At 39.6% G+C, this 14,872-nt stretch overlaps 1 protein-coding gene across 1 annotated transcript; it reads right to left on the bottom strand.

Moving 5' to 3' along the window:
• Positions 1–4,508: 4,508 nt before the first annotated feature.
• On the bottom strand, positions 4,509–8,549 carry LOC103721165 (phytosulfokine receptor 1-like). Its single transcript, XM_008811244.4, has one exon. It carries the CDS (start codon positions 8,095–8,097, stop codon positions 4,945–4,947), a length of 3,153 nt encoding a protein of 1,050 aa, XP_008809466.2. The 5' UTR covers positions 8,098–8,549; the 3' UTR covers positions 4,509–4,944.
• Positions 8,550–14,872: the final 6,323 nt, after the last annotated feature.

The following is a 14,872-nucleotide window of genomic DNA, read 5'->3' on the forward strand; positions in this document are numbered from 1 at the left end:
GGCTGTTATCAGACTGGTTCTCCAAAGCTGGGTTGATCATTTTGCAGCGCATGCAAATGTGTGGCAACTTTTGGTTGTTACAAGACTAATTGACTCAATTGATACTAAGGTGGAGATCAATTCAGTGCATTTATGTGAATTTTGTAACAGCTAAAGGAGTCTCTGGATTCAACTTTTTATGCCATCAGATGAAAAACTTCGAAGTAATCTCTGGATTCTATTTCATTTTCATTGACAGAACTAAAATTTTTATCTGATATGCTTATATCGCGCCTCCGCTATCATTTTCCTGGTTAGCAAAGATATCTTTTATTGTTGTTGCTTAATGTGATGATCAAATCACTGTCATTATCCACATATTTGTGATGATCATACCACCTCTTAGCTGCAAGCATGGAGGCCATGGTAGGTGTCATTACTGAATTCAAGCAAAAATTGACTGCATCGATTTCTTTGTGACATACATGTGTATGAGCAACATGACCAATTCCAATGGGGCAATAAATGGTGTCGGTGTTTGTCGGACCAACATTCATGCCTTTTTCTATGATGTCTTAAACATGCATGGAAAGCTACACAATGTGTCTTATCAGTGGTGTTGCGAAATGTCCTAATTAACAGAGCTCCAGACATAAATCATTGCTGATGTGGTGGGAAATTAGCGGGATCATCCTACTAATGCTTTGTGAACTGAAGCCATTGTCTCTAGGTGGTTAGGACAAGTCACCTATAAATTTGGCTAGTCTTCAATTTCTTAAATTGTCGCGCAACTCAAGTACATGTGTACAATTTCTTAAATTTAGGCTCGTTTCCTGATTTTCAGAAGACATGTCTCAACATTGAGGAATGACCCAGGAGTACATGGTTACAATTTCTTAAATTGTTGCGCAATTAGGAGTGAAAGTAGATAATATCCATCTGAATTTGTTTTCATATCCGAATCTATCCAAATATGGATATAATTTTGAGCACAGGACTAATATCTATATTCGTATCTATATCTGTCAAAGAAAAATGAATATGGATATGAATAGATAACGACCCAATCCGTATCCGAATATCCGATTCTATTTGTAATTCTATTTAGACTTAGTCAGTTTATGCAGGCACCACTCCAACCCCATATGGATGCTGATCTTCGATTCTTAAGATACCTCAAATCATGCCCTAGCTTTAATATCCTCATGTCTACTTCGAACGACTTTTATCTCAGTGTTTATTGTGATGCTAATTGGGCAACTTGTTCCACTATTTACCATTCTATCATAGGTTATTGCATCTTTCTTGGTGATAGCCTTATCTCATGGCGCATGAAGAAATAATGTACTATCTCTCAGAAAAATAGATTGTCATGTCGCTTGAAAAAAACTACAAGTATGCACAATGCAGACCAAGTTTCTTCGAAGTGACAACCCGTGTGCTGATATTTTTACTAAAGCTTTGGGCCGTGAACAGTTTTTTTATTTGCTACACAAGTTGGGTGTTGCGGATCTATACACACCAACTTGAAGAGGAGTATTATAGTTGTCAGAATCATGCACAATCTCACCTATTATAGTATATACGATATTGGATATCACAGCTACTACATATTGCATACGCAATTTTGGTTTATCAGCTCAGATCAATCTCTAAAAATTATGAGATCTGATTGTTATCTTCAAATTTAGTATTTGTACCAAATTATAAAATTTTGCTGTTGTATTATACTATATCTAGTCTTTAGTATCTTTTCTATAATTCTAGAGTTTTATTATTGTATTCTACTATATCTGGAGGCTCAACTTGTATATAAAGTACACCAATATCATGAACAAAATGAGCAATTCAAATCTTATTTTCAATACAAATTTCTCAGCAATGATGTTATAATTAATTGGCTATAATGGAAGTTTCAAAATTAAGTAGTCCTTGTTAGAGTGCAGGTTCAAGCAGAAATACTCTTGCTTTTGAGATTCTCTTGTCTATGGAAAAAGCTCTTCTGTATAAAGAGTAACCCCAATGCTACGTAGAGATACATGCCTTTGCATCATATATATGGATGTATGTTGTTCTTGAAGACTGATGTTTTACTATAAATGATGCAAAAACAAATTTCTAAACCCCAATTGTTGCTATGAGGTTGTTGGGTGGTATAGGGGCAACCTATCAGCTAGGCCTGCTTTATCAATTCCACTTTCTTTACAAAGTTATTAACATTCAAGCTTTTATCTTTGCGTGACACATCCACCGCGACAATTGTGACAATTTATTTCAAAGTTGGGCTCTGCATTCTTTATATACAATAATTTTTTAGAAGAAAACCAACTTCACAGCAGATGCTATTCTGACGCCTTTCAGTAAGAAAATCATTTAAGCTTTTCAGTCATTCAATGAGATGATGGAAATTTCCAAATTGTCAACGTTTGAATTTGGCAGATCTTTCCTTCTAAGTAAACAAAAAAAGAATGAAAATTGCTCATTAATAGCAATTAGATACAATTCGAGGATTCAGCTAGCAAGCTAAGATATTGAAGCTAGCACTTTACACACTAAACTGGACCAGATAATACAGGCAGATTGTACGAATTTGATGGGTACTAATTCCTGTATAGGAGTTGGCTATGACTATATTGATCTAAGGTTTGTTGTACTAGTTAGTACCGGCGTATACTGATCGTACTGTACTATATTGGTACTAAATTGGTATGCGGTATAGAGGATATATCGACACTCGGTATACCAAACGGCTTCTGTATCGGACGTACTAACATTATATTAGGAAGATATTGGTATGAGGTCTGGCAGCGATACGACGAACCTTAATATTGACATATGGTAGGTCTTGTCGTTTAACTCAAACAGTATCATGTATTGGTACAGAAGCCTACCCATGCCATTTGGCAAGAAACCTTAATGGAACATGTACACTATCCTAGTCCTTAAAATTTAGAATATCAGAATCCTCAAACCACAAAGGACAGAAAGATCATGCAGGGATAATTAAAAAACTATTTTAGGGATACTGAAGAAATAATGCAACATAATAAAACACACCAATTAAAACTTCTAGAATTATGGGGCTATGGTGGTGCCTTTTCCTATTAGAGAGTTGCATTGCGGTCCAATTCTCCTAGGTCATCATAACTTTACTGAGTAAATGGCCTTCATGTAATCACAAGACCTGTGAACTTCCTTAATTTGCATCCTACAGAATTGAGGAATCACAGAGAGGTAGCAAGTTGTAATTCAAAATAACGAAACCATATACCAAGGAAATAGGAGTTTGCAGAAAACATCTTTCTTATGGTAAGGAACTGATAAAGAAATGCAGGTTATGAATGTCACTCAAAAAATAAAATTATCAAATGAAAAACTAAGATTTCTAATGACTGAATCTAATTTCGGTTGAATTCTATGGATTGTGAGCTCATGGAGATTCCTCTCTCCCCCTTCTTATATAGGTAACAATTTTATTAATAATCAAAACAATGTCTTTTCCCCCAACGAGGAAACTAAGATTACGGTACGTTCCTTCTATGATTCTATCAATCCATCTCCAGCGAAATATTTTTGTTTTTCATTAGCACAATGACCTACATAGCTGAAACTGCAAACATGCTCATGAGAAGGAACACTTTAAATTCGTTTCTGTTTTAGATTATTATATAGTCTGACCTTAGGAGATGGGTGTATCAAAAGCAGAAAACTTCATGCTATTCTAATTACTAGTATGAAACCATTTTTTCAACTTTCTCTGACCCTGATTGGAGATCGTAGAATGCAGAGGTTAAGTAATTATACCAATTATAGTTGGTCCTCAACATTTGACATACTTGGTCTTTGATCATTCTAAATGGCAGTGGCTCTCAACCTATAGAAACTTGGATTATTGTTCTACCTCACTCTTATGTATCACACCAAGTGAATGCCATTTGCAGAAATCTTCTCAAAGAAATATCGAGTTCGGGCTTCTTTCACTCCTTTTAAAACAAATGGATGTGCTCATGTGTTGGCAAACTTTGCAATCAAATATGTTTCTAATTCTACTTGCTCTTCTTCTCATCCAACTTTTATCTCTCTTAAATTAATTGTACAGAAGAATCATATAAATTGCACAATCTGTACAAGGGAGTTATAGTTGAAGGAATTGGCCTTAAGAGATTTTTAAAGTTCGAGGAGTGGATGCATTTACTAGATATTCTAAGATCTTCCACCCTCGGCTATTTAGGATTAAAGAAAACTTATGAAACTAGGGTAGTTTTAGGTTTTTTTTTTCCTAGTGGTAAGTATGGACGTAGGGTAGCTGAAAGTGACCCTGAAATAATTTGGAAATCTGAGTTTGGATAAGAATCTGACAGTGACAAAGGCAGATACATCTAAGAGCTACACAAAAGAAATAATCAAATTGAAAATGGTTCCTTAATCTCTTCAAAACTAGCAAAACAAACAATTTTGAATCATGAATGAACTATTCAAAAATCATGAAGAGTAAAGTTTTTTATTTGCACCAGACATCAGAGGATCAATGAGAACTAAGAAGTGTGCCAACAACATGTTGTCACCATTGTTACCATTGTTTTTGAAAGGTAATCCAAGTGTACCAAAAAAAAAAAGGTAATCCAAGAAGGACCCCTCTGATAACTCTTACAACAGAGATAAAATGTACAACTTATCTTTTACAACAGAAGTGTGAAACTAAGTCTTATTCATGAAAAAAGTGCAACTTACATCGTAGTATGTGTATGTTGTAACCTTTGATGACCTCACCTCCTCTCTATGTATAGTAGGAATTGCCAGAGAAGAAAATGCTAATTGATGATATGCAAATGTTATGTACAAGTGATCTCTATGTTTTGGGGAAGATTGGAAACTGGCACAACTCTCCCATACTGAAGCTAGAGTGCAAATGGGGAAACGAACCAGAAACACTAAATTTTGCCATAACAGAGAGGTAAGACCTCCTCATTTTGTCATACAGCCATCCAGACCAATGTTCTCTAGCCATGCAACTAGTTGATGGGACAATGGCCTCAATTTTGGAGAGTCATTTAGGCAAAGACATGCAATCTCAAGCATCTGCTTCATCTGGCTATCATGCTCTTTATCATATATGAAGGGGTCAAACACCTCATTTTCCCTCTTCTCCTTTCTCATCTGAAGCACCCAGGAAATTAAATCCCTGCCACCCTTTGGTCTACACATATCCACTGGTCTCTTACCAGTAAGGAGCTCCAAAAGAACAACACCAAAGCTATAGATGTCACCCTTGAAAGTAGCAGCAGAGGATTGACCATATTCAGGAGGGATGTAGCCCAAAGTCCCAACCAGGTCTGTTGTTACATGGGTGTCGCACGGCAGAATAAGCCTTGCAAGCCCGAAATCAGCCAAATGAGCTTCAAAGTTCTCATCAAGGAGTATATTACTTGATTTGATGTCACGGTGCAGTATATGGGGCTGACATGACTGGTGCAAGTATGCCAATCCCCTTGCTGATCCTTGAGCTATCTGAAGCCTTTTCTCCCAATCTAGCATGGATCCCCCATCCTGCCTTTCATGAAGCCAGTAGTCCAAGCTCCCATGCTCCATGTATGAATAGATTAAGAGTCTATCACTTCCAATCCTGCAGTATCCTTGAAGCAGAACAAGATTTCTGTGCTGAGCTCTAGAGAGAGCTTGTACCTCGGCTTGGAATTCCTTCTCCATCTGGCCATAATCACCAGAAAGCCGCTTGATAGCAACCTTGCTCCCATCCGGTAAAACTGCTTTAAAAACTAGACCAAAGCCCCCACACCCAACGATATTAGCTTGGTCAAAGTTGTCGGTAGATTTCAAGATATCACGGATGCTCAGCTCCTTGTTGTCCTTGTTCTGAAACAGAAGAACCAATGTAGATGCTGCTGATTCCAAGTTTCCATTGGCATCTGCTACCACTTTTACAGTATCTTCCTGCCTTCTGGAATTGGAATGAGTTCTTGACACAAATAAATAGATAATAGCAAGAAGAAAAGCTGTTCCCAGCCCAATTCCGACAGCCATTCCGATGATCACACCTTTAGTCTTTTGTCCCTGGCTCACCGTCTGTATGGGAGCTTTGGAATCGCAGGAAGGTAAACGAGGACCACAGAGACCCGGATTCCCATCGAAGGCAGTACTTGAGAAGGTCGAGAACTGGCCTCCAGTTGGGATTGACCCGACCAAATTGTTGTATGCCACACTGAAACTTGATAGAAAATTAAGCCTGGTAAGTGATAAAGGAATGCCTCCTGTGAGATTGTTGTGTGACATATCCAGAGTCTCCAAGCTTGACATGCCTGATAACTCGTCTGGTATTGTCCCGGAGAGCCTGTTCTTGCTTAGGTCCAATACATGGAGCTGCTTAAGGTCCCCAAATCCAGCCAAGATTGGTCCAACAAGCATGTTATTACTCAGAATCAAGGATGGAGGGAAGCTGCTGACCTGATTATACTGCAATCCCTTCCCAGACATATTCTTTTTAATAAAGAATGGAAAGTCCTCCATCGTGGTCCCCTGCTGTAAATTGTTCGGAGAAATAAGGCCTTTCATCTGAGCGAAACTACTTGGGATTTCTCCAGTGAATGAATTGTTAGAGAGATCCAAGTAAAATAGATGGTCATAATATCCTATCCACAAAGGGATGGTCCCATCCAGGCGATTCCATGACAAATCCAAAACCTTCAATTTTCTGCAGTTAAGCAACCACAGAGGTATTGACCCCAAAAGATCACAGTTTGCGATGACAAGAACCTCTATATTCTGAAAACCTTGAATCCCATCCATTGGCATCCTCTCACCATCAAAGAAATTTTTAGTGAGGACAAGACTATTAAGGCTTGGGCAATCCTGTAGAATTTCCAATGCCAAGGACAAATTGGAGATGCTGTTATTAGATAGTGAGAGATGCGACAGTGAACTGAGGTTCTTGAAGCTGATGGGAATTTCACCAGTAAGACTATTCCTAGCAAGATTCAAGGTCTTCAATTCCACACACTGAGATATATTATAAGGAATAGGACCAGTGAGCGAATTCGTAGCAAGATCGATAAAGCTCAGGTGAGTCATAGCTGTGCAATTGAGAGTTATATGACCACTCAGAGAATTGTTCCTTAAATTAAGCACTCTAAGACTGGGCAAGTTAGCCAAGGAAGCAGGTAAAGAGCCATGGAAACTGTTAGATTGAGCACAAAAATACTCGAGCATAAGGCTACCAAAAACATTCGGGATGTTCCCTGAGAACAGATTAAAGGAAAGATCCAACTGAGCAAGGTTAGAGAGATTACTGAATCTTGTGCTCATCCGACCGAACAGGCGGTTCTCCTGAAGGTATAAGCTCTTCAAAGATGACAGCTTGAACAAATCTTCAGGCAAATTCCCAGTAATATCATTCATATAAAGAGAGAGCTCAACAAGAGAATTGCAATTACCAAAACCCACGGGGAAGCCGCCGGTGAAGGCATTCATCGAAAACTGAAGGATTTGAATTCGGGTGGAGGAATTACAGATGCCCGGGTTGATTAGACCCACAAACCCATTGAAACTGATATCGAACTCTTCAAGATTCGTCGACCCGGAGAGAATCGGGTGGCTGCCGTTGAACATATTGTAAGAAATGTTGAAAACCCGAATCGAAGGAAGGTAAACATCCAGTGGGATGGGCCCGGATAGATCATTCGAGCTGAGATCAAGGTGCTCCAGCCGGGGGTGATGGAGCAGCTGCAAGGGAACAAGGCCTTCAAGAGAATTATAAGAGAGATTGAGCCATCTCAGCTGATCCAAACCAGTCAAAGAATCAGATAAGGAGCCCTTCAAGCTCTTGTTCTGGAGATCCAACCCGATCACCCGTCTTTCCGAACCCGTCGGCCGGTCACACAAGACGCCGGCCCAGGTGCAGCAGTCGATGGGAGAAGAATCAAAGCTCCAGCCTTGGATCCCTCCATCGAGGGCACTCGAGAAGCCCTGCAAAGCATGCAAATCGCCAGAATTGCAGGTCTGGTTCTGGGAATTGGTAGGTATGAAAAAGAAGAAGAGGAAGAAATACAACAACAAGCACCACGTGTGCATGAAGAGAAACCACTTCGGGTCCCCCCTGTCTCCCATTTCAAATGATCCCAAGAACCAGAGAAGACGCAGAACGGTGTAAAGGAGGCTCCTTTCCGGCGTTATAAGCTATGGCTGGCGAAACCCATTCGGAATTCCGGACAGATTCTTGCTCTGCGAGTGCTGAACTTTGGGATTCTACAACCAAAACAAGAGAACAGAGCTCTACAAGAAAAACATAGGAGTGGAAGAAGAGGAGGAGGAGGAAAAAGAGTGAACTTTTCTCTGTGGAGGCAGTGAGAAGAAGAGCTGAGAAGGGGAAGAAAAAGAGAGGTTTGGTATGGTTCTGGCTCGCGTGTGTTCCATTTCAACTCTTTTCTTGGTCTCTGAATTATTTTTATAATAATTTGGTCAAATTTAATATCCATATCTTGTTGGATTTCCACTTGTTTTAGTTTTTTCAATTAATGAAGGTAGTTTGCGGGTGGGGAGAGCCCTGGAAGAACGACGTCAGGGGGAGAAGGAGGGAGGGAGGGAGAGATAACCGGGAGTAGGCGGTGGGCGGGCGGCGATGGTGTGCGGGGCTTCTGTCGGGGAGCAGAAGTCAACGGTCAAAAGAAGACGACACGTGCATCGCCGCTTTGGGCAGCGCCGGTTTTCGGGGATCGGATGGCGACCACTGCATGTTCTGTTGTTCCTTCGGACCGTCTGGATTAAAATGTTAGGCTACAAAGGACAAGAATACGATACAATTTTCTTTGTGGTTATTGGAGAAAAGTTTGGTGAAATATTTGTGAGTGGGGAACAAGGGAAGGAAGGTTTCATGTGATCATAGCGTGGTGGTTGAAGGGATTTGGGGGATCGTGATGCCACGGCTGCCTTGACTTTTGGCAAAATAGGACAATTTACATGTCGTCTTCCTAATTTTAGGAGCTTCTGTTTGTGTTCCAAGTTTTGTACGGGATCAGTTCAATGCGGCTTCTGGTTTGCATCGACAAGGGGGATGTGAGAAAGTCCACTCGTTGGATCTGGTGTTCGGCGTGCGATACCAAAAGTAGGTACCGGGTGAATGGTGACTGCTATCCTGAATTTTTGTTTTGTTTATCTTTATTTGAATATTTTTCTCCTTCTCTTCCCTCCTAAAAATGTTAAATTTATTTGTCTCTTCATCAACCACGCTTTGCTTCAGTATATTTAAGCTAGGAAGGTCTGAAGACACGTTGAGATTCGGCCGGATTCATGAAACCACTTGGGTTCCTTCTGCATGCGATTCGTCGATGGGCTGGTGCCCCCGACACGATTTTTTTCTACATATCAGATCTGGCTAGTCAGAAATGCATGAAGTATGTCCGGAGGCAGATTGTGGAGTATGTCTGGAGGCAGATTGTGGAGTCCATCTATCATGTGCTAGTTGAGTGCCCGCGTGCTAGTCAGATTTGGAGGTGTGCGGGGCTCCCCTATGATCCGGGGCAGAGGTGGTCATCCATTGACGAGTTTCTGCACTTTCTAGAGGTCCCGGGGTCAGGGTCTGAAGCGGAGGATCAAGGGAGGGACTCGTGTTACCTACTTGGTCTACCACTTCTGGTTGGATAGGAATGCACGAGTCTTTGAGGGTTGTAGTTCACTTACCGGGTTGGCCAGGGACATCTAGGGTACCTTTTATGCTCTTGCAGCGTACAGATATGTTTTCGTATCCTGGGTGCCCCCACCTCCTGATTTTCTGAAGGTGAATTTCGATAGCAGTATGACCGCTGATGGGAGAGGCAAATGTGTAGGCTTCGTCATTAGAGATCATGACTCCAGACTAGTGATGACAGGGGGCCAGCGGATCTTCGATTTGTCGGTAGTGTGTGCTGAGCTTCGAGCCGCCTGGGAAGGCATATCCTATGCCAGACGAATACTTGGTGTGGACCAGATCATCCTCGAGGGCGACTCGACCACTGTGATTGATTGGATCAGGGGTTGGGGACGTGTAGGTGAGGGCAGGCCGCTGCTTCTGGACATTCGCAGACTCTTGCAGGAGTGTGGCACCCATCAGACTACACACGTCTACAGGGAAGCGAATTGTGCAGGTGATTGGGTCACTTCCTATGCGGCTTACCATTCTGAAGGCTTTGTTTTGGAGGGAGCGCGACACAGTGCCGGAGTCTCTTTCTGCTTTGTTATTTTTGAATTTTGTTGGCCGTATCCACACCCGTAGGGTATGAGCCGCCGTTGTACAAAATAAAAAAATGCATGAACCTTTGCGAAAGTAGCCCTTCACCGAGATTCATTGCAGAACATGCCCAAGTACAGGCGGCAGAGATTACTTATGTAGACCCGTCGTATAGACTTTTGACAGCTTGGGGCACTTGGGGCTCTTCTTTTGCTCGTGTAACGCCTCATACGATGTTTTTCACCTGAAAGCCCTCACCTTTGAGTTTTCTCAAGATTAATTTCGATGGATGCGTGCTAGATACAGGTAGAAGGAGAGGTGTTAGATTAATCATCAGAGGCTTGGACTCTAGGGTAGTGGCTGCTGAAGGCTGTCAGATCTTCGATACCTTAGTTCCGAAGGCCGAATTGAGGGCGACATGGGCTGGCCTGGGCCATGATCAGCGCGTGTTGCGGGCCAGTGTAATTATGTTTGAGGCCGATTCGACTACGGTGACTGGTTAGATTCAAGGTAGCACTGGCAGCGCAGGAGGGTGCCACCCCCTGCTTCGAGACATCTCGGCTATAATTAGTAGAGATGTGGCCTTCTAGGCTAAGCACGTATTCAAAGAGGCTAATGGGGTCGTGGACTGGGTGGCCTCGTATGTGGCTAATCACTCCGGAGGTGCCTTGTGGGACAGAGAGAAGGAGTTGTCTTGGTTGCTCCGAAACTTGTTGTTTTCTGACTTTATTGGATATATCCATACTACAACTATATGAACCATCCGCTATAGTGAAAAAAAAAAAAATCTATACGTCTAGCCGATATTTTCAAAAACAAAATCATATACTATACATTATCTACTTTGGGCATGTTGATACAACTTTGTACTACGCTACTTATACCAAATGTCACTATTAGAGGCACCAAATAAAATTTGCTGGAGTAATGCTTTGCATAACTCTTAGCATACCCTGAATGAGCACCAAACCAAGTTTTTGCACATTATACACTAATAAGTTGATCCTCGGTGACTTGCAAAACATCGGAGTAGGGTACCCTAGGAGGTGTATAAAGCATTTGCCAATTTGTTTGTCACTAGTTTCAATGGAACTAGTAAGGAATGAAAAAGGAAGGGCTCAGTGAGGCTATGAGCTAATTTAGATATAGGCAAGTAACTAATATACAGAACCCTAATTTAATGGAATTTATCAATAAAATTGGCAAAAGGTGATCCAATCTAAAACTTGACCCGTCTTTATACTTTCCTAATGAATAACTTACCTCTAATTGTGTTATTAAAAGATTTCATCTAGCTTTTTATGGATTGGTATGGGCTATGAGAGTAGGCATCCTCTGGAAATAGCTTTAATAGGCTAACCATAAACTGGGACACAACCATATTGAGCTCAAAATTTCTTGCAAGTAGATGCAGTTTCATACCATCAGGGACATGCCTTTGTTAATTTTATAGATATCTAATCATTGATCAAATTTCAATTTATACAAGTATTGAGTTATGTTGGTTGTTTTGCAATGTAAATTGATGTTAGATTCAAATTTAGTAAGGCTCGAATTTTAGCATAGAGATGCAATCAACTTGAGCAAGATTGCCTTGGAAGTTAACATTGAAACATAATTCTACTGAGCTTGGGTTAACGCTGTTCATATTTCTACATTATACTATTAAATGAGATAGGAATATGTTAGTTTAAATTTCATCTACCAAATTTTGTGTTAGTTTCTCTTTTCACAAATATCTATGAAAAAAATCATTAAGAAGTTAGTTCACATGTGCATCTATTTTTCTTTATTTCTCATCAACATGATTTCTACTAAGCATCCAAACCAAGAGCACTCTATTTTTTTTTAAAAAAAAAATCTCTATACATCTCATATTCACATCCCCAACCGAATGAACTATTTTTAAAATTAAAAACAAATAAAAATATTAGTATATTTTATCTCTCTAATTTTTAAATTTTTTCAACTCTTTTTTTTATTTTATAACATGCATTGCATATCTCTATTTCTGGCATCCAATATTATAATATCAGCGATAAAATTAGGCCTACAATTGGGTTGGATCAACATAACCAGGTTAGGCTTGACCTAACTCAAGTTTTCAAATTAGGAGTGGGTCATGGTCTAGAAAAACGACCCATCTAATAAATCTAGCCAAACTAGAATCATTTTTTCGACTAACTTGGTCTTCCGCATGCTGCTCCATTAACCAACATTAAAATTGACCAAATATTAGATACCAAACACCCAGATTAACCTTTCTCTATTTGGCTCAACCCAAAATTCCATGGCTTTTAAATCGATGCAGTGGGAAGAGAAAAAAAGAGGTGATTTGATCAATGAGATTATACTTCGAAGATTAATATACAAATAGAAAAAAAATTGAAATAAGAAATTTTTCACTTGGTGAAAGAAATTCTCTCAAAAATTTCTTTCATACCCTACCCTAATTTGAGTATTAAACCCGATGTGAAATCATACTCGAAATAGGACTCGACAATAAGAAAATATAGTAAAATTATTTAATTACAAATATAAAAATATGACTAGAATTTGATATTGTTCCCAATGAAAAATTAATGAGAAAATCTACCAAAAATCTCTAAATACCGTTTACTTACTCACATGATGAAAACAAATCAAATTTTTGCATACTATAGTTTTCACCCACGAATCTACTGTCCCTTTAGATACTTAGTATGGTCTCATTGGTCATAATAGTATTTGTTGGCTACACCTTATGCTGCATTAGAAACCTTTGAACTGCCTATTGTTGGTTCTATTACCATACTTTGGTAAGTAAGTTGGATACTACAGTTATTTTTTTTTGTAAGGTCATGACTGAATTATATATATCTTTATGGAGAATATCAATGCTAGCATTCTGTATTAACGTCCTTTTGGAGTTTTCTCCGCTTATTACATCGCTAATAGCTAAACGCAGAATGCATATCCTACATAAAATTGAAGCTAAACCCAATTCAACTTGGACCTAATTAGGTGCATTTGATCTTGGATCCGAGTCACACTTGCCTGGACCCGACGTGAATGATCCCATGGGCCCTGAGATTTTTTGCATGGCCAACCTAAACTAAGTTGCCTGGTCAACAATTTCGGTCTAAATATAAAATCAAAGCTGAAAAACAGTGGGATCTAGTTTTAGGTTATGCTTTCCTTGGTCTAGAACTAACCCAATTGTAAGGTTAAATTAACAAAATAATCCTTAGTGGACCGATATTCTCGACACCATAAGGGTAAAGAAGTCAGAATCCCTCAAGATGTTCTACCCCGTTTGAGTTCGGCAAATCACATCTTTAACACCAAAAATGTTCTAAGCAATTTCTAAGTCCGCATTGGACTGAAGCTACACTTGATTCAACTTGCATCTAAATGCATTTGATTGTATATGGGTCATGCCAAGCTTGACCTCACTTGAATGATCCAATGATTGATCCCCAAATCTTTGACGTGTACAATTTGACCGAATTCCATTAGTCAATAGTTTAGATCTCAGTCCAAAATCATAGTCCAAGAAGAGTTGCATCAGACTTGGGTCATGCTTGCGCTGGTCCATCCTTACCCAGCTGCAATCTTAGAATTAGGGCAATCCTAAATATACTGGCTATTGTCACACCCTAGCGTAAAAAAATCCCTCATCATGTTCTACCCCGTTTGAGTTCTTCTCTAGATCACTTCTTGAAGCAAAAAGCATTCGAAGCAATTGCCAAGAGTAAGAAGTTCTAGAAATTAAATTCTTCGTGCAAATGTTGGCTACAAGGCTGCATCATCTCCAGTAACATACTATCAAACCCCCTGTAATTTTGGGGTCGAGTTCAGATTATCTGCAGTGCAACTTTTGCAACATACAGTCCAGTTCAATTGTAGATAGCCACCATATCATTCATCTCGAAGATAGGTACGGCTCTCATTTATTCCTAGAATACAATGAGTACGATACATGATCCATTGCGGTAATGAAAAAAATTGCTCGGTGGTAGCCATACACTGTAACATAGGATCCTGCGGTGCAAAAATCACCCCGTAGAGAATCTTGGTTCAAAAAAAATCCAGGCATAGCTGTTTAAATATGGGTTGTTGGCTGTGAACATCAGAATTTTAGCTTCAAGAGGAAGACCCGTGAGAGGTTTTCTATTGCTTCAAGCAAAGGAAGCGCATCCTACGACTTTTAGGACATTGAGCTCTGGTCAAAAAAGTCCCACTTGTAGATATTGAATTGTAGTTATCGCGAGATGCTTTGCTTGCAAGTTGGCACAGATCACGGTTTTCAAAAGAGGAAGAAGGTAATGCACGCATGCAATCAAAGGAAGGAAAAAAATAAAAAGTAAATTGCAAAACCTCACCTAAAGTTTAGGTTTATTAAACTTAAATCCTATAATTTGTAAAATTTACACTTACATCCTGTTCAGTGAACCCAATTACTTATATGGAAAGTCAAAATTACTCTGGGATAGAAAGGAGGATACATATGTTTTCTTATATTTTTGGATGATTGCTATATCATTTAAGCTTGTTTTGGTTATTTTTGAAAATTTTCTAATATGGTATTTAGCTCCCATTTAAGGTTAACCGTTGGCTAATTAAATTTCTATTAAATGATAGGTTAAAGTGTCGGATAAAAATAAATCTCGAGGTAAGCGTAGGTTTTTCATACTATTA

The sequence above is a fragment of the Phoenix dactylifera genome, unplaced genomic scaffold (assembly GCF_009389715.1).
Source record: "Phoenix dactylifera cultivar Barhee BC4 unplaced genomic scaffold, palm_55x_up_171113_PBpolish2nd_filt_p 000448F, whole genome shotgun sequence".
Taxonomy (NCBI): domain Eukaryota; kingdom Viridiplantae; phylum Streptophyta; class Magnoliopsida; order Arecales; family Arecaceae; genus Phoenix; species Phoenix dactylifera.

Excerpts from the sequence above, each read along its gene's own strand:
- LOC103721165 (XM_008811244.4), bottom strand. The coding sequence starts at position 8,097 with ATGGGAGACAGGGGGGACCCGAAGTGGTTTCTCTTCATGCACACGTGG.